This window comes from Dendrobates tinctorius, unplaced genomic scaffold, assembly GCF_039654945.1.
Source record: "Dendrobates tinctorius isolate UK_male_01 unplaced genomic scaffold, ASM3965494v1 ptg000199l, whole genome shotgun sequence".
NCBI classification, from domain to species: Eukaryota; Metazoa; Chordata; class Amphibia; order Anura; family Dendrobatidae; genus Dendrobates; species Dendrobates tinctorius.
Genome location: NW_027361866.1, coordinates 14240240 through 14258937, shown reverse-complemented (window position 1 = coordinate 14258937; position 18698 = coordinate 14240240). Strand labels below are relative to the sequence as shown.

At 37.9% G+C, this 18698-nt stretch overlaps 1 protein-coding gene across 1 annotated transcript in view; it reads right to left on the bottom strand.

Moving 5' to 3' along the window:
* Window positions 1-3695: 3695 nt before the first annotated feature.
* Window positions 3696-18698, bottom strand: part of COL6A3 (collagen type VI alpha 3 chain) — a 170408-nt gene continuing 155405 nt past the window's right edge. Inside the window, exons 44-46 of the mRNA XM_073553278.1 lie at window positions 17999-18049; window positions 4763-4936; window positions 3696-4661 (exon numbers count right to left, since the gene is read on the bottom strand). Coding sequence (XP_073409379.1) covers window positions 4621-4661; window positions 4763-4936; window positions 17999-18049 — 266 coding nt within the window. The 3' untranslated portion in view covers window positions 3696-4620. The remainder of the gene's footprint in view (window positions 4662-4762; window positions 4937-17998; window positions 18050-18698) is intronic.

Here is an 18698-nt window from a genome sequence, read left to right as displayed (position 1 = left end):
AAAGGGATACAAGATATCCAAGGAATTGATAATGCCAGTCAGCAGCATTCAAACTGTGATTAACAAATGGAAAATCAAAACCATTGTCTGGTAGACCAACAAAAATTTTGTCCACAATTGCCAGGAAAATTGTTTGGGAAACAAACAAAAACCCACAAATAACATTAGCTGAAATACTGGACTCTCTGAAAACTAGTGGTGTGGCTGTTTCAAGATGCACAATAAGGAGGCACTTGAAGAACAATGGGCTGCATGGTCGAGTTGCCAGTAGAAAGCGATTACTGCGCAAATGCCACAAAGTATCATAGAATCATAGAGTTGGAAGGGACCTCCTGGGCCATCTAGTCCAACCCCCTGCTAAAAGCAGGATTCGCTAAATCATCCCAGTCAGATGTCTGTCCAGCCTGTGTTTGAAGACTTCCATTGAAGGAGAACTCACCACTTCTCTTGGCAGCCTTTTCCACTCATTGATCACTCTAACTGTCAAAAAGTTTTTTCTAATATCTAATCTGTGTCTCCTCCCATTCAGTTTTATCCCATTGCTTCTAGTCTTTCCTTGTGCAAATGAGAATAAAGATGATCCTTCTACAATGTTACAACCCTTGAGATATTTGTAGACAGCTATTAAGTCTCCTCTCAGTCTTCTCTTTTGCAAACTAAACATTCCCAAATCCTGCTACCTTTCCTCATAAGACAGGGTTTGCAGACTGGTCACCATTCTGGTCGCTCTTTTCTGAACTTGCTCCAGTTTGTTGATGTCTTTTTTAAAATGTGGTGCCCAAAACTGGACACAATATTCCAGATGAGGTCTGACCAAAGAGGAGTAGAGGGCAATAATGACTTCACGTGATCTAGACTGTATTCTTCTGTTAATACATCCTAGAATTAAATTTGCCTTTTTTGCTGCTGCATCACACTGTTGACTCATATTCAGTCTGTGATCTATTAGTATACCCAAGTCTTTTTCACAGAAGCTGTTGCTTAGCCCTATTCCTCCCATTCTGTATATGCTTTTTTCTTTTTTATTGCCCAAATGTAGTACTTTGCATTTTTCCCTGTTAAAAACCATTCTGTTAGTTGCTGCCCACTGCTCCAGTTTATTTATATCTTTTTGAATCCTCTCTCTCTTCTCTAGTATTAGCTATCCCTCCTAGCTTTGTGTCATCAGCAAATTTAATCAGTTTACCCTCAATTCCTTCATCTAAATCGTTGATAAAGATGTTGAACAATACAGGGCCCAGGACAGAGCCCTGTGGTACCCCACTTGAGACATACAATATGCAAAACAACACAGAGACAAGCCTCAAAACTTTTGGTACAAGGTAATTTGGAGTGATGAGACCAAAATTGAACTTTTTGACCACAACCATGAACATTACATTTGGGACAGGTCAACAAGGCCTATGATGAAAGGAACACCATTCCTACTGTAAAGCATGGAGGTGGATTGCTGAGGTTTTGGGGATGTGTGAGCTACAAAGGCACAGGAAACTTGTTCAAAGTTGATGGAAAGATGAATGCAGCACATTATCAGCAAAAACTGAAGGCAAATTTGGAATCATCAGCCTGGAATCTGCACATGGGACGTACTTTGACATCCAACATGACAACAATAAAAAACACAAGGCCAAGTCAACCTGTCATTGGCTACAGCAGAGCAAAATGAAGGTTCTGGAGTGGCCATCTCAGTCTCCTGACCTCAATATCATTGAGCGACGCTGGGGAGAGCTCAAGCAAGCAGTTCATGCTAGACAGCCCAGGAATTTATAAGAACTGGAGGCTTTTTGCCAAGAAAAGTGGGCAGCTTTACCATCTGAGAAAATAAAGAACCTCATCCACAACTACCACAAAAGACTTCAAGCTTTTATTAATGTTAGAGGGGGCATTACATGGTATTAAGAAATTGGGTATGTAAACTTTTGACCAGGGTCATTTGGATGTTTTGGGTTGTCATTATGATTTAGAAAGAGAAAACACTGTAGTTTGACAATAAATGGCTTCAGTCAACCACTAACCATGAGTGGAGAAAAAATTTTGGTGTTCTCATTCATATTCTCCAAAAAAGGCACATTTAAAAAGTTTATTTTATATGTATTGTATTTGTCTCTCTTTTTTAATGTTTTACATTTTGAGCCAAATTTAGGTTTTCTAAATGTTTTCACCATAATTCATCATTTGCAACTTTTTGAAAAGTCAAAAATTTAGTTGCAAAGGTAGTCCAGTTTCAACCTTTGAATAATTTTATGGACATCAGAATTTTTTTGATCACTTTTTGGGAAATGTGGCTCTTTTTGCATGAAAAGATAGCAAAAAAAGGGTAAGGAAAAGATAATGATGATTTTTGACATTGTGGAAAATCCGTGAGCCACGTGCGCCATTTTGAAGAATTTGGCACAAAAACAGCAACAAATATTACAAGAAAAAAAGAAAAGTGACAAAGAAAATGATGAATCGAGGGTTTTATTCTTCAATGGTCACTGAGTTGGTACTGTAGATCTAGAAGTAACAATTATTTTATTTATTGACAAGGTAGCGAGATTTCAGATGTCTGAAACTCTTTGTCTGGTCAAATTATATAGGAGAAGTGAACAAGTAAGATGACTGGTTGTTTGGTTACCCTAATTGAAGAACTTTTCCTCTTATAATTATGATAATTATTTGGAAATCCCCTTATCGTTTCAATTCTTATAATTGCACATTTTTCATTTATTTATAGTTTTCCATTTTTTAGGCAATTTCTAAGCGGAAAAAGAAAGAGACGCCAAAAATAATGCTTTAGTGAAAACACCCCAATCATTTTCTTGAAGAAACTTCTGGTTGAAAAACTTAGCGGGTACTAAAGGACATTGTGTGCACATAACCTAAAGCCTCATTCAGACGTCCTTACTTATATGTGTGCATATGAGGAAAAAAAAGAGATAATTTCTCATCAGTGCGCTGGATCCAATTTTCAGTGATTTCTGGTCTGGTCTGGTCAGAGTTCCTTCTTCCCATTAAATGAATGAGACAAACATGGCATCTGTGCACTAGCCATTTTTTTTGACTAACCTGAAAACTGGAATGAGCGAGTTTGATCCGCAAATCAGATAAAATTATGGACATGTCTGTTTATTGTGGACACTCGGTACACAACTAAAACCTACATATGAATATGTCCTTAGACTATCATAAAAATATAGGTAGAATGTAATGAAAAATTGACATGTGAATTGGGTCTAAGAGAAAGAGAATGTTTGTATTAAACGGAATCTGTAGGAGGTTTTTGGTACGTGATCTGAGGGCAGCATGATGTAGGACCTGTGACACAGAATTCAGTGATGTATCACTTATTAGGCTGTGAGCTGTTGTTTCTATGCAATGGATGTTTTATCTGTTTTATCACCAGAACATTATCACTACCTGGACCAGAGTGCATGTGAGCTCTAGTCTGACCATGCCCCTGCCTCTGATTAGCAGCTTACTATCAATAGACAATGTACACAGGAAGCTGTGGTATGAGCGGGGAGCAGATTTCTGAGCTCTGCTACATCTAACAACTCTGTGTCACAACTGCTGCACTTAGTAAACTCAGTGATCCATCATTGGAATCAGGGTCTCTTTTCCTACATTATGCTGCTCTCAGATGAGGCAGCAAAAACCTCCTGACAGATTCCCTTTTAGCTTTGGTAGATTGTTAGAAATAACCACACACAGAATTAAACACCTCTTCATTCTTTATTCAGTCTTTGCATCATCTCCCTTCATTAAAAAAATAAAAACAGACAAAGAAAGTCCAAATTTCAAAATTTATAGCAATTCATTTCCCTACCCCCAAAGTGTAAAATTACAAATAAAAAGAATAGATCCAACCAAAATAAATGTATATCTTTGCATAGCCTGCAATGACTGCAGCTACCTTATTTCTACCCCAAGTGGTAAAACCTAAAGCTTTCAGTCCCTATGATGCCGGAAGTGACCAAAGGAGTACTGCACTGCAATATGGCCACTATGACGAAGAAAGGGTTAACACCCGTCACTTTCCATGGGATGTGCTGTCCTTGCAAAAAGTTGACGGTGCCCTGCCGTAAAGAAGAGAAAATGAGAAGTTGATAGCCTCTGTTAGCAACAATATACCGTCTTGTGTTGGCATCGGGGTCTCACAGTTCATTAAAGGAAGGCATGTGGTTTAAAAGTGTGGCAGAAAACGGGCTGCAATTCTGGATACTGGAGAAATAAGAAGGGAGCTTTATTGAAGAAGCAGGTGTTATATAGAGGGGCAGGATATCTTAGTGTTAGACTCTTTAGTTGGGGCTTTGACATTAAAATTAAAAACCTGACACAGCTGCTGGTGGATGGAAGATGAAAGTACCGGCTAACCTTTTCAGTGCTGCAGAGAGCAGCGCAGAATTGCTCCATATGACCTAAACGGATAGGTCTGTGCCGCTAACGTTCTACAGCACTGAAAGAGTTAATATTTCCAGTACGGTCTTTTCCATATCCACATATGAATTAGCACCATTTTGATAAAACTTGTGAGCCTCTGCCACCCTATGTGAGGGCAAAATGACGTGGGGCATAGGGTTAGCGGAGAGGCAGTGCATCCTGGGTTATCTCCTCCGGAAAGGTCAAAATCCAGGACTTTTATGTTCCAATTGCAGATACTACGCTGGGATTCAGAGGTGCTGTAAGGGAATGAAAATGGATTAATATGCATTGGTAAAATCACTATCTATTAAAAGGCATTCTACAGTTATGAAATAGCTCTTGTTGAATCACAACTTACCTGAAATACAAATCTTTTCACATTCTTTCTGTGTGCTGAACCGGTTCTCGTTTCCGCCACAGCCGCCATACCAGAAACGGGCACAGCTGTTGGTTTCGGAGTCATAATACCACTTTAGAGCAAACTCCCGGCAGGTTCCCTCTTCCTTCGGTAGTTTACAAGCTTCCGGTCCCACTAAGAAAAGCACATTTTAGTTATATGAAAAGCCATATAAAACTAGGTAAAAGAAAACACAGGGGAAGAGAAAATTGTAGGTGCAAGTTTTTACGGCACATGAAGGAAAATTGGGGAGCAAGTGCATAAATATGTATTTCAATAGTACTCATGAAAATAAGCAACTTTGTAGTATATCCTATCAGAGAAATTTGCTTATTTCTCCTCCTGGACTGATCAATGGGTAACATCAATATTCAGCGAAGACAGACTTTCCCATTACAGAGATAGGAGATGGCAGTTGGTGCTGATAAGATTACGTGGAGACGAAGACACAGACATTCTGCTGCAAGTTCTCCTGAAACAACAGTTACAGTACTCCATGGAACTTTATGAGCACCATATGTCATCTCCTATCTCAGAAATGAAAACATCTATTTTTACTCAAGACAGATTTTATACCTGGATTGAAAATTTTGAGAATGAATAATCAGTCCAGGATAGTGATGAGTAAGTATACTCGTTACCCGAGATTTCCGAGCATGCTCGGGTGATCTCCGAGTATTTGGATGTGCTCAGAGATTTAGTTTGTGTAGCCGCAGCTGCATGATTTGCAGCTGCTAGACAGCCTGAATACATGTGTGGCTTGCCTGTTTGTTAGGAAATCCCCTCATGTATTCACGCTGTCTAGCAGCCGCAAATCATGCAGCTATGGCGACCGAAACTAAATCTCCGAGCACGCCAAAATACTTGGAGATCACCCGAGCATGCTCAGGAAATCTTGAGTAACGAGTATACTTACTGATCACTAGTCCAGGTGAAAAAAAGTGGAATTCACTAACAAGATATAGTGAAAACTTTCTTGTTTTCACTTGTATTATTCATTTCTGAAAAAAATAAAATAAAATGATGGTTACTCTTTAAATAGTCTACAAAACTGCCTAAAAGGAAAACTGTCTTAACTACCCTTAAGAACCAATTATAGCAAAGCTTTCATCGTGTAAAAGCAGAGTATAAAAATAAAATCTGGAGTGTCTGACTCCACCATGGTCCCTCATCAAGACCGGTAAGAACATTTTCGATCTTGATGAATCAGGGTAATAGTGTCCACCAGGCCAAAGCTTTTACTAATGACCTCACATTGAGAAATAAGAATAGTTAAAGAATAGATCTTTTTCATAAACAAAGTATTATTTAGTACAATTAGTATATATGAAGATTAGAAACTTTGTAATATATCTGATAAAAGAAATGTGCTTCTTTCTCCTCCTGAACTGATCTTAGACTCTCAACAGAACAAATGTTCCTATTTCTGATTTAGGAGATGACAGTTGCTGCTTATAATAGTCTATAGAGGAGGGAGGAGCCAGAGGCAGACACAGAAATTTTGCTGCAAGTTCTCCTGAAACTACATTTACACTTTAAGTATTTTAATAACTTACAGTCTACTTTGTAAAACATAGCCCGATCCAACAATTTTTTTTAAAATATTCATGTGAAAAATTAAGCAGCTCACAAAATGACAGCCCTTCCATTGTAAAAGGAAAAACTTGACATAAATTCTATAGTTTCATCCCAGGAACTTTACAAAAATATAGAAAAAAGTCAATGGCACTAAGATCCCACTTCTAATTTGCCACAAGAGAGAGATGGCATCCAATGAACAGCGGTATACTTAGCTTCAGGTTATGGTGCACGGCATTGAAAAAACAATCATAATCAGAAAAAATAGAAAAAAAACTGCAGCACTCTCCCATGAGCTTTTATAAAATGCAGTCCTTTATTCAACCATATCACGGTATATGGACACACTTCATGGAACAAACAGGTAAAGGAAGAAGACCGCGGGGAAGGAAAGTGGACGATGATCGTTTCGCATTGAGAGATTGTGTCCAAATACCGTGTATGGTTGAATAAAGGACTGCATTTTATAATAGCTCACGGGTGAGTGCCGCATTTTTTTTCTATTTTTCATCCCCGGAACTGGTTCTGACATTTACACTTTCAATCACTTTTTAATAACGTTTCTGTGCTATTTTAGACTTATGTATAAGACGACATATGCTGGCTTCAAATTAAAAGTAACAACAAGCCGTAAAAACTGCCAATGTTTGAAGACATTAAAGGGAAGAAAGAAAAAACCCTACAGTTTCTCACTCAGTACTTCAGACGTCTAGATAACATAATTCATGCTCATTGGATTTGTTCCAATAGATGTCAAGACCCGCCTGGCAATATATCAGATTTATATCACGAGCACATGTTTGTAGATGGGACCGAGATTACGTCATTATATTTTTTTTTTCGGCCTTTCCTACAATGATTGGGTGTTATTTTTAGATTTTTTTTTCACAACGTTCAGCTCTCTATGAAAAAAAAGATGCTGTCCAATGGCCAAAAAGGGGGAAAACTAGTACACAGCCCCCCTACGCACAGGGAATTCTGGGTAATCATGAAGGAACTGCTAAGCAACTATCTCCTTAATGTGCAGGCGTCTAATGCGACCCAGATGTCCAACTTGCCGGATATTCGATAGGACTTCAATCAAGATCATAAGGGTAAATCTGCGTCCACAACAAGGAATTCTGGGAAAATCCACATATGGCCTCGAGGCTTAATGTGACAAATTTATAGCTGTAGGCTTATGTATGCCTAATAACAGCTTCTAGGCTTAAAAACAGAAGAAAGGATAGGCCTCTTCTCATGGGGCAAATGGTTTATGACTCATTCATTTTTATGTAGTCTAATTAAGGAGTGTTCATAAAAGGAGCTCAATTATTCACGGGATGGTCCCACTATAGTTCTTTATTTCATACATTGATGATGGAAGAATGATGAAAATATTGTATCTGTTCATGCCACGATACGTGTCCCTCTGAATGGTTCCATTGACCCAAAAGTCAAACTTGCTCTCCATCATCATCGGATTTCTTTTTTACAAAATTGTTATAATTGGGCTATGAACGATTAATCTTAAGAAGTTTTTAAAGGGAGTCTTTGGATCCAAAGAAAAAGTCCTCTGAGTAAAGAGGGCACCGACCAGAACGAATGATTGAGATATCGTGAATGTTCAGATTTTTGGACTGCTTATTGATCTAAATGGCAGACGTGTTTAAAATGTGTAATACATACAATGAATTCCTACACTACTTAAAATACTTTGAATTTGGCACCTAATCTACTGTTAGGCTCTTTTCTTAAAAACAGCTGAATCTTAGGTTAAAAAAGTCCTTATAGAAAGCAGAGAAAGCCAAACATAGTTTAGTTGCTTTTTCCAATTTAATTGTTTTTTCCAATTTTAGTTGTTTTTCCAATTTAGTTGTTTTGTTTGTTGCATACTTCAGCGAATGAATGAATAACAAGGTAACCTTATTAAAACAGTTAATAGAAAATAATTAATATATGTATATATATGTGTATATACATATATATATATATATATATATATATATATACAGTTTCTGCTTTTTTTTCTAAAAGCATTCCTCTTGATTAATATTTTCCTTCTATGATAATAAAATGAATACATATATAAGTATAAATAATTAAATATAACTTATGGATTGACCTGGAAATTAGTAACTATGTGATATAATTTTGTCTATGTGTTCATGTATCCCTTATTTATTTATAATCCCATTTAGATTTGTCATTTAATTGCTTCAAGGGTTACATCCAGTCTTGTGGATACCAGACGTTGGAACTTATAAGATTCCCTCATTTTTAGATTCCCCAATTGTTTCTATAGGGATAATCCTTACATTGGAGAAATCTTTATTATGTTCCAATTTTCGATGTTTGAATGCACTTTGCAAAAGGAAACCTTTGTTTGTATTGGACCTGTGTTTGTTAATACGGGCTTCTTAAAGTTTGTTTCGTAGATTCGATATTTTGGAATCCGCTACTACATTTTAGTAAATGTTTTATAAACGACAAAGAGCAGTTTATATGATATTTGACATTTCTTTTATCTTCTACCTTAGTGGAGTTTTTTTCTGCCATGGAACTTGCAATCACAAAATGACTGTGCAAACCAAGCACACTTGGCGGTACACCTTTTTCAACTATTTCTTTTCCATCTATTTCAGACCTCCTCTGGATTCTGTAAAGCCAGAACTGTCAATCCACAATTAGGAGACAGAGATAGATAGAAAGTCCTTCTGAAGAACTTGTCCTTTTGGTAAAAAAACAAAACAAATAGAATAAATGATTTGTTGTATTAGTAATGTTGATGGAAGCATGACTATTATGAGGTCCATCTGGGTTTCATTTTTTAGAAAGAAAAAAAAAAGTTTGGCAGGATTTTCATTTTTTACTATGAATCCACATAATTATCAATAATGCTTCCATTTGCATAACTGATGCATCAGAGTATTTGTTCCTAAAGCAGAACATACAAATGGTAACCAAACTATTTGATAATTTTAGCGCATCTCAAAATTATCTTTTTTTTTCCTTTTGTTTTCATTTTTACCAAAAATGTGGCTGGACTTAATTATTTTCTGAGCTGTACATGGGAATATGAAATTGCCTAATAGTTTTTTTCCCAAAATGTTGACAGATGTGGCCCCAGTGTTATCGCCAGTTTCCACTAATCTAATTGGTTTTATACATATCGGTTTACAAATTGTCAGTAGGTGAATGCAATGCAGTGAAACAATATAATTTAGAACTTTGCAGCTTGACGTAATTGCCGTGGACATCTCACACCTTTTGTGATGTAAAATGCATATCCTATAACCTGCGCACACCTAAAAAGTTATTTTGCATTTAGACAAGAAGAGAATTTGTGGATGAGTGTTCAAAAGAGCTCCCGCTAGTGATTATCAGTCTGTAAGGATGTGCTGCTATGTATGGGGACAAAACAATTGTAATAATTACTATTCTGTTCCCATCTGTACTCATTGGCCCGTCAATGACCGTAGCTTTATTTCACATGGGGCAAAAGTTTAACCTTGTATCAAAGTACCGCTGACAAGGCAAAGTGTCTTGTTGGTGCCCCTTAAAGATCAAAAGAATTGGCCCAGCACACTACTAATATAAAGTTGGGCTACGTTCCCACGATCAGCAAGTAGCAGCGCTTTGGCCGCAACGCATGTTCGCTGCATCCAAAGCGCTGCTGTCTATTGAATGCAGGTGAATCCGCATGTGTTCACTAGGGTGACCGCAAAAAATCGATGTCGGAATTTTGTCCGTCTGGACCCCACAAAACGATTCCCCTTTCCAGATATTGAGATAGCCAAAATTTGAGCTCGATCAAACGACATTAACCCGTGCCGCTCGTCGCTCAAAGTTTGAAAAAATCCAAATTGAGGTATTTTAAGATTTAGGTATTTTGCATAGTCTGTTAGACTATAAAGAATGTGACAACAACATTGCAGAAATAGCCCTGACCAAATTTTCGAACCATTTGTGGTATTTGAATGCAGAGTTGGTGGGATTATCATTTTTTGATCCCACCATTACAGACAATGAAAAGTTGTTAATGGCTAATAAATTGCTCAGTAGCACAGATGAACCATCAGAGCACGCTAGGGTTGTAAATCCAAAAGTTAGGAAAGAAAAATGAAAAGAGGTAGGAAGAAACCGACTTTAACGACCTTCTGACAAAAGATGAAGAACAAAAGCAATATGTCCTGCAAGTTGTAAGCAAATGCCGAGCATTATATTCTGACGTTTCAAAAACTACTTTAACAAAAGCTCTAGAATAGATTAGATAACTATGTAAAATTATCAACTCATGTAGGTTAGCGTGCTCTGATGGTTCATCTGTGCTACTGAGCAATTTATTAGCCATTAACAACTTTTCATTGTCTGTAATGGTGGGATCAAAAAACGATAATCCCACCAACTCTGCATTCAAATACCACAAATGGTTCGAAAATTTGGTCAGGGCTGTTTCTGCAATGTTGTTGTCACATTCTTTATAGTCTAACAGACTATGCAAAATACCTAAATCTTAAAATACCTCAATTTGGATTTTTTCAAACTTTGAGCGACGAGCGGCACGGGTTAACGTCGTTTGATCGAGCTCAAATTTTGGCTCTCTCAATATCTGGAAAGGGGAATCGTTTTGTGGGGTCCAGACGAACAAGATTCTGACATTTTTTCCCCCCCATATGAGAGCCGGTCACCCTAGGTTCACTGACCAAGCGGATTAACTGCATCCAATATGTGCTATGGGTGAAATTTCTCTTGCACCAACTAACGTCTCCGCAAGAGAATTTGACATGGTGCAGTCTGGAAATATGCGCCGCATGTACGTGTACGCAGGCGTCTGTGGACACATAGTGGACATAGGATTTCTAGAAATCTTATCCACTTTGCTGTAACATCTGGATGCGGCGGGTTTGATGCTGCATAAATACGCAGCGTCCAACCCGCAGCGTTTACTGATCATGGACATATACCCTTAAGGGTGCAATGCATTCAAACACTAAAACTCTCTACAGAACATACCATGGAAAAAAAGTAGTATGTACACCTACAATTGGACAACATGAATAATTAAATCTTTATTAATCAGATAAACACCTCACAAAATTTGTCTTTTAAATGCTTTTTCAATTCTGCGAGGAAATGTGATAATGTCAACTAGCTGCAAGCGAAAAAGCCTCACATCAAACTACAGATCCGCTTGAAAAATCCACTGGCCACCCTTTTGCTACATTTTGACAAATCACCTGACACTGTTAATTAGTAATTACCAGTTACTCAACTTGGCAATCAAAATTATTCAGCCACCAAATTATGCAATAAATCAATACAAATAAATTAAAATGGCTCAAGACAACCATGGTAACAAATGGTTTCTCCAAATTCATCACAAAATTTCACTTTCAATGACATTTGCATTCTCAGAATTATTTAAGCCCTTCACGAGACGCATGGTAAGTACTTAGTAGAGCCACTTTGGGTATTATGACCTGCTGCAAGCATGATGCATCACCAGACACCAGCTTCTGGGATCATTTCTTATCAATCTTATCCCATTCTTCATGGGCATTGGCCTCCAGCTCACTAATAGTTTTGGGGTTTGTGTTCTGCGCTTGCTTCTTCAAAGATGTTCTATGGGGTTTAAGTCAGGTGACTGTGACGGCCAATCCAGAATCTTTCTAGATTTCGTCTGAAATCAAGCTTTGGAGAACATTGTGGTATGATTGGGATCATTATCCTCTTGGCATGTCTTATAACACCCAAACTTGTAGACAGTATTGTACATAATGCATTATTAGAGCTAAGTAAGATTTCCGCTATTTTGAAGATCACCGCTAACTCAAAACGTTTCAGCTAATATCTTTCTAAAATATTTTTCCTCATGAAGTTTGTTTAAACCAGTTGTACAATATCTTTACTCTCTGAGATATTGTAAATGTATTTTTCTTTGCCACTCAAAAAACGGAATTGATACAAGAACCTAAACTTCAGCCTCCTCACAGAAGACATCATGTTTTCTCCTAGGACTTCTTGATATTTGCTTGAATCCACCTTGCCTTGCACACCCTGTAGTATTCTAGCATCAGAGGAAGCAAAGCAGTCCCAGAGCATCACTGAACAACCGTCATGCTTCACTGTAGGCAGGGTGTTCTCTTTAGTGTATGCTTCATTATTCCTCCTCTTGACATACCGCTAAAGAATTGCAGTTTTCTTTCATTGCTCCATACAATAGAATCCCAAAAATTCTGTATGCTTATTAGAATCGATTTTCTCTTGTGCTTTTGGGACAGTAAAGGTCTACATCTTGGTATGAAGATATAGAGAACATCAGTGTATAAAAAGCACCTTACTGTGCGATCTGAAACATCAGTGCCTGCTGCAACTCTATATTGCTACACTTATTATGCAGTCACTCGAAGGTATGTGACCACCTGCCACCCCAGGAATCTCGTGGTAATATCTTTCTCTTTCTGCCACATTTAGGTAGTGTAGTCAATCTTTCTTTAACGTTGAACTTGCAAACTATGCTTCCAACTGCAGTATATCTCTAGGAACATTCAATACCATTTTTATCTTTATGCATCCATTCCCTAGTTTATGCACGGTAACAACCTGTTCCACTAACTTTTTTGGGACACTCTTGACCACTTAAGAATATTAGTGAACTGGAAGCTAAGATTCCTCAGGACAGCTGGTTTCTTGCTCTGCATCATGTTTCCAACAGGTCGTAAAAGCCAAAGCTGCTTATCATGAAGAGGTTGATTAATTTTGCAGTGGTCACTAAAGGGACATTTTGTGTTGAGTTTGGAGAAACCAATTGTTATATTAGTTGTGTTGGGTTATTTCAATTATTCTTGTTTCATCGGTTTGTTGTAAACAGCAGAAAGTTTGACATTTTTGCCAATAAACTTAATTTGCAATATAAGTTAAATAATTGTAATTGCAACGGTGGTTTGTGCTCTTGGTTGGGTGTTCTCTATCAAATATTTGGTAAAAACCTTGTTTTTAGTAAAATATAGTTTCATAACTGGAGAAATCCCAACATGTAGAAGCACATAAATATCAAAGATTGAATGAATCAATGCAGTTATTTGAAGCAACTTTTGCTTAGATGATAGTTGTTGGGATGACCATCAAAACTGCAAATCGTCTATTTACTAGAAGTAACTCCCACTGCCTGTTCTCATGTAAAATCTGTCTCTATGGCCAAGAATCCAAGACAGATTACTGGAAGTGGTCAGAACTTGAGTGGATTCCATGCAAAAACATTATTTTTGGTAAATAACATCCTTTGCATCTTTGATCGCATGTTGATTGTATGTGTTAGCTGTTTCAGTGACCATTTAAGTAGTTGTTCTCATTTCATGTTGAAACTCATTCCTGTTTTGGTTAAAAATAATATTAAGTTCTCCTTGGTATTACTTTCTCCGAAACTGGAATGAGCCCCAGTATAGAAAGAGAACCAATGCTCAAAACATGAGTGAGAACTGATTTTTTGCAAAGTTCCATTATTTTCCGCACCAATGATAGAATGCACAATAACGGCGATCATCGATAACTAGGAAACACGTACAAATACAACGAAGTTAATAGAAGATGGTATATAACTGTATAACTGTGACATCTCAAATGGAAAAATGGGCAACAGTTCTGGCAGGATCTTTGGGCTATTTCACAATTTACATGGCCAAGCCAACATTCTTGGACTTTCTGCAGTGTTGGCTACATGATTGCCCCTCCGTTCACATATGCTCACTGTATCCCAAGTATCGAACACTCACATATGCTTCAGTTTATTTTTTTTTATTAAGTTTGCATCTGTTTGGGACCAAGTAACATTCGAAAACTGAAAACAGATCTGTGAATCATTTTAATAAAATATTTTAGAAAAAAAAAACACACTGCAGACTCACATATGTGTACTGTATTATGTTTGTGAAAACATTTTCCATGACTTGGGAATACATTCCTAGGGAGTGGAGCGAATCTGAAAGAACACTTCTCTACTAAATTTCACAATATGAAGGATTGTATGTTTAACTCTGTCAGGTCTCCTTCCATGAATAGTCAAAATGGCCGAAACCATTATAAAATAAGACATTGATTTATTTAAATACGATATTCGTATATGCAATTAATAAAAAAAGACTAACAAGTCCTGCTTTATAACCTCAGGATGTAACCTTTGAGGAAAAAGAACATTTCACTGCTAAAAAGTGTTACCGTATTTTTCAGGGTATAAGATGTACCAAACCATAAGATGCACCCCAAATTTTCAGATGGAAAATAGGGAATAAAAAAGGAAAGGCGTCAAATGGGGGTCCATCTTACAGTCCAAATTCAGCTTGCCAGGGGGTGAATCTGCACTGCTGGTGGAGTGGGGTCACAGGGGGTGTTCGGTAGCCCGACCCTGCAGGGCGATGATATGACTTCCATCCTAGACTGGTGTGGCAGTGCTCGGTGGTATGGGGGCTCCACCAAAATTTTGTGAAAGCCTGGAGTCCCCACAATCCATTGCTCCAATGCGATTGTCCTCTGGTAAAATAGCCGCCGGAGGCGGCGCATGTGCGGTTGGAGATCTTGCGCCATCTCCGGCATTCATTATCAGGGAGGACACCGCATTGCAGCTATGGATGTGCAGGGGCTCTGGGCTTTCACAAAACATCGAAAATATTGACAAGCATAATATACTGCAGGAAAGTAATATCCACTGCTAAGATCTCAAAGGAAATATATCACTGATTAGATTACCCACAGTATGAATAAGTTGTATGCATACATCCAAGTAAGTGCAAGAAAATACATGTAGCATATCTATGTATATAAATACAAAAGAAATACCTTATGCAGAATGACAGCAGGATCTCCCATGGTCCACCCGCCCACCCCGACGCGCGTTTCGGAGGAGTTCCCTGAAGAAGATTTTCTTGTACTTCCTTGGACGTATGCATACAACTTATGAAATATGGATTTTTGCCCCCTGAGACTATGGATCTCATCTATTATACTATTTATGCACTGATACTTCTATTAATTAGCATGGTCTAATCTGCCTTGTGGTAGTTTATGAATGTTGTTTTTACACAACATTTTAAACCCCATTTGTCTTCCTGTTTCCGATTTTGAGATGAATAAAGATTGTTCTAATTTTTTGTACTATGATGGACTTTTTGACTGTTTCCTTTGTCAGATCTTTTCTATTTCACGAAACATCGGCGGAGTCCCTGCACCACTGAGTGTTGCCCAATACTGCCACACCAGTCTGGGATGGGAGTCAAATCATCACCATGCAGCGTCAGACCACCGAACACCCCCTCTTCTCAGCCCAGGGCTGGCAAAATTGCCTGACTAATGCTGCCGCCACACTCCTGGTAAGTACTTTCTGAATATAAGACTCATCCCAATTTTCCAAAAAATTTTTTTGGGGAAAAAAGTGCATTTTATAGTCCAAAAAATACGGTAAGTATTGCCCAGTGGATTAATGAAATTATGTCTGTACACATTAAGAGTGAGGAGGGTGCGGCTGAGCCGTGGGGAGTACATACAGTTGACCTCTACTAGATGATCTGTACTTGCCAAAAATTTCAAGTTGCCAGTACAGGTAGAAGGCAGCAGTTAGTGGTCAGCCATGTGCGGTACCTTACGCTCGGCTACGAACATGTAACAGCACACAATTGTTTTCTTTTTCTTTGGAATGCCCATTTCACACTTCTAAAAAGGTTTGTTTCTAGAAATAAGGTCACTCATTTAGTTGAGCCACTTCTGATATTGCAGATCATACTGATTTAAAGGGTATGTAGACCTTGGGACACATTTTGTTTATTGTTCATTGGCTTCCTAAAGTTATGCAACTTTCTAAACAATCTTCATTAAAATTATCTACCATTTTTCTGCAGAGTGTTTGTAAATCCTTTCGCTAATCTAGAATGATCTGCAAAACTGTAACAAATCCATCTGATCTTTTTCTCCTGTTTCTGATATTTTGGCTCCTTCTGCTCTCCCCTCCCTTCTATCTATGTTAAAGATAGAAGGAAGGAAAGAGAGGGGTTGTACCCAGACCTTCAGTGGAGAGAGTGGAAAGTATTTACAGTTTTATGGAGAGCAGAGAAAAAAGGCCATATACAAAGAGGAAAGCACATGGGGAGGAAACGAGTGCAGTTCTGGAGTTGTGCTGATACATGGAAGCAAGTGAAGACAGCAGCATTCTGCATACACAGAGAGATTACAGCCAGCCTTTAAATAAACAGAAGTAAGCTGCAAATGTCAGAATCTTATATGCAATCCTTAACAATGCCTTTATAAATCATCAATTCCACATTGATGGGGGTTTGAGTCTCAGTATCTGCCTTGATCAGCTGAATAAAGGGCCCAAAGTGGCCAAGAGTTGACACTGTTTCATTCATTGTGTAGTAGCCATGATTGGTACCACAACTCTCTCCAATCCACATGAAGAGGAAAGCAAAGCAGCACCATTCATGGTTATACCACACTGTACAGATCTGTGCCATGGCTCCGCCAGTCAGATGACCTATTCTAAGAATAATTTGCCAGCAAAACAAAGTAAAAAAAAACCTTAAAAGAGGACCCATCTCTTGCCATAAATATATATATTTTTTAACTGGTGATGTTTTCTGAAATATGGGATTATTTTCTTTTGTTCTTGTGCTTCTCCAGTCCATAGATATGGGCCCCATTTTCCTGTATGTGAATCTAGTCTTTTTAAACCCAAGGCGAGTGGTCATCAGTTCTTCTGTATGATCATCTTCTTGAAGACCATACTCAGTAGGCTAAAAAGATTAGATGTGTATATAAGAAATAGTGGACCATGTCTCGGAAAAAGAAAGGTTCCGGAACAAAAAATAAACAATGCCAGATTCAAGTGAACAGAGACATTTATACCAGGTAAAAAATTACATTTTTATGGAAAGTGACAGGTCTTCTTTAGAGGGAATCTGTCACCAGGCTCTTGCACCCTAATCTGAGAGAAGCATGATGTATCAGCAGGAGATCATCATTACAGGACTAGTTGGGCTGTTACCAAGTTGTCCTCCATATGTATGAGCTCTGTATAGCCCCGCCCCACCAGTGATTGTCAGCTTTCTGCCTATGCACAGTATAGATAGAAAGCTTCCAATCAGTGGTGTGGGCAGGGGTTATACAGAGCTCAGCATTCAGAGAATTGGGAGATCTGCAGCAGATAAAACTTTTAATAAAAATTGCAGCAATCAGCAAAGTAAGTGACACATCACTGGAATTATCTCTCCCCCTGCTCTCAAATGGGGGAAGCCAAAAACTGGTTACAGATTCGCTTCAAGTATGATTCTATCTCACAATCATTTTGCTTTCAAACTTTCTTCATTATTTTAAATTTATTACACAGAGCACGTTTTTTCTGAGGTACACCATTGAAGTCAAATCATCTAGTAGTGGCCGTTATGTATATTTATAAAAAAAAATAATAATTATGTCTCGTCACAAGATTGAGGTGTAAAGTGGTCACTGACTGGTGCTTTTCTTGAAGGTAAAATCCATAAACACTGCATCTTTAATTCATAATTGTCCTCTTTTGAAAAAGTTGAGCTCTTTCAGGGTGAATCCTTCTGCGTCTGAACATTTGCCTCCTGGCTGGACGGCGGCTGAAATTACCTGCAATTGCTTTTGATTCCAGCGTTGGAAGTTGCATAGTTTTCTCAACAGCTAAAAAGAAATTAAAATAGGATTGAAATTTCCAGATTATTAAATCAAACACAGGAGAGAAAAAAAAAGATAATAATTAGACTTCCGGCTAAATGATGGCTTTGCTGAAGAAGGACTCTCGGAAACATTTGGTAGATTTGGAAAGTAACCTGCAGCTACATTACAGCAAAAAATCAAGTCATAAGAAAACAAAAATCATGTTACATGGAGTACCTAAGAAATGGTAAGAAACGGTGGTTTGTTAGAAGAAAACAAAATGAAGTGAGACCTATGTCTTTTTAATCTAGTATGGATTAACAGTAAGATGACTTTACAGAAATTCCATTTAGGGCTCATGCACATTACAGAGCCATGTTCCCATAGCCTTTATGGCCACACATTGAGCCGGTCAGCTTAGGCATGAATATATTGTCCCCTAGCACTGGCTTTCGAGATGGTTGTTAATTGATAAATGTGCATTGGTCTAGTATATGTTCTCTCTTTAACTGCAAAGTCAGGGCTGTAACTTGATATCTTGGAAAGATCAGATCAACGTAATTGAAATAATTAAATTGTCTATTAAAGACAAAACTTTATTCCTATATTAGGCCATGTTCACACGTTGCATTTTTGCAACTTTTTTATGCCAATTTTAAGTTGCTTACAAAAA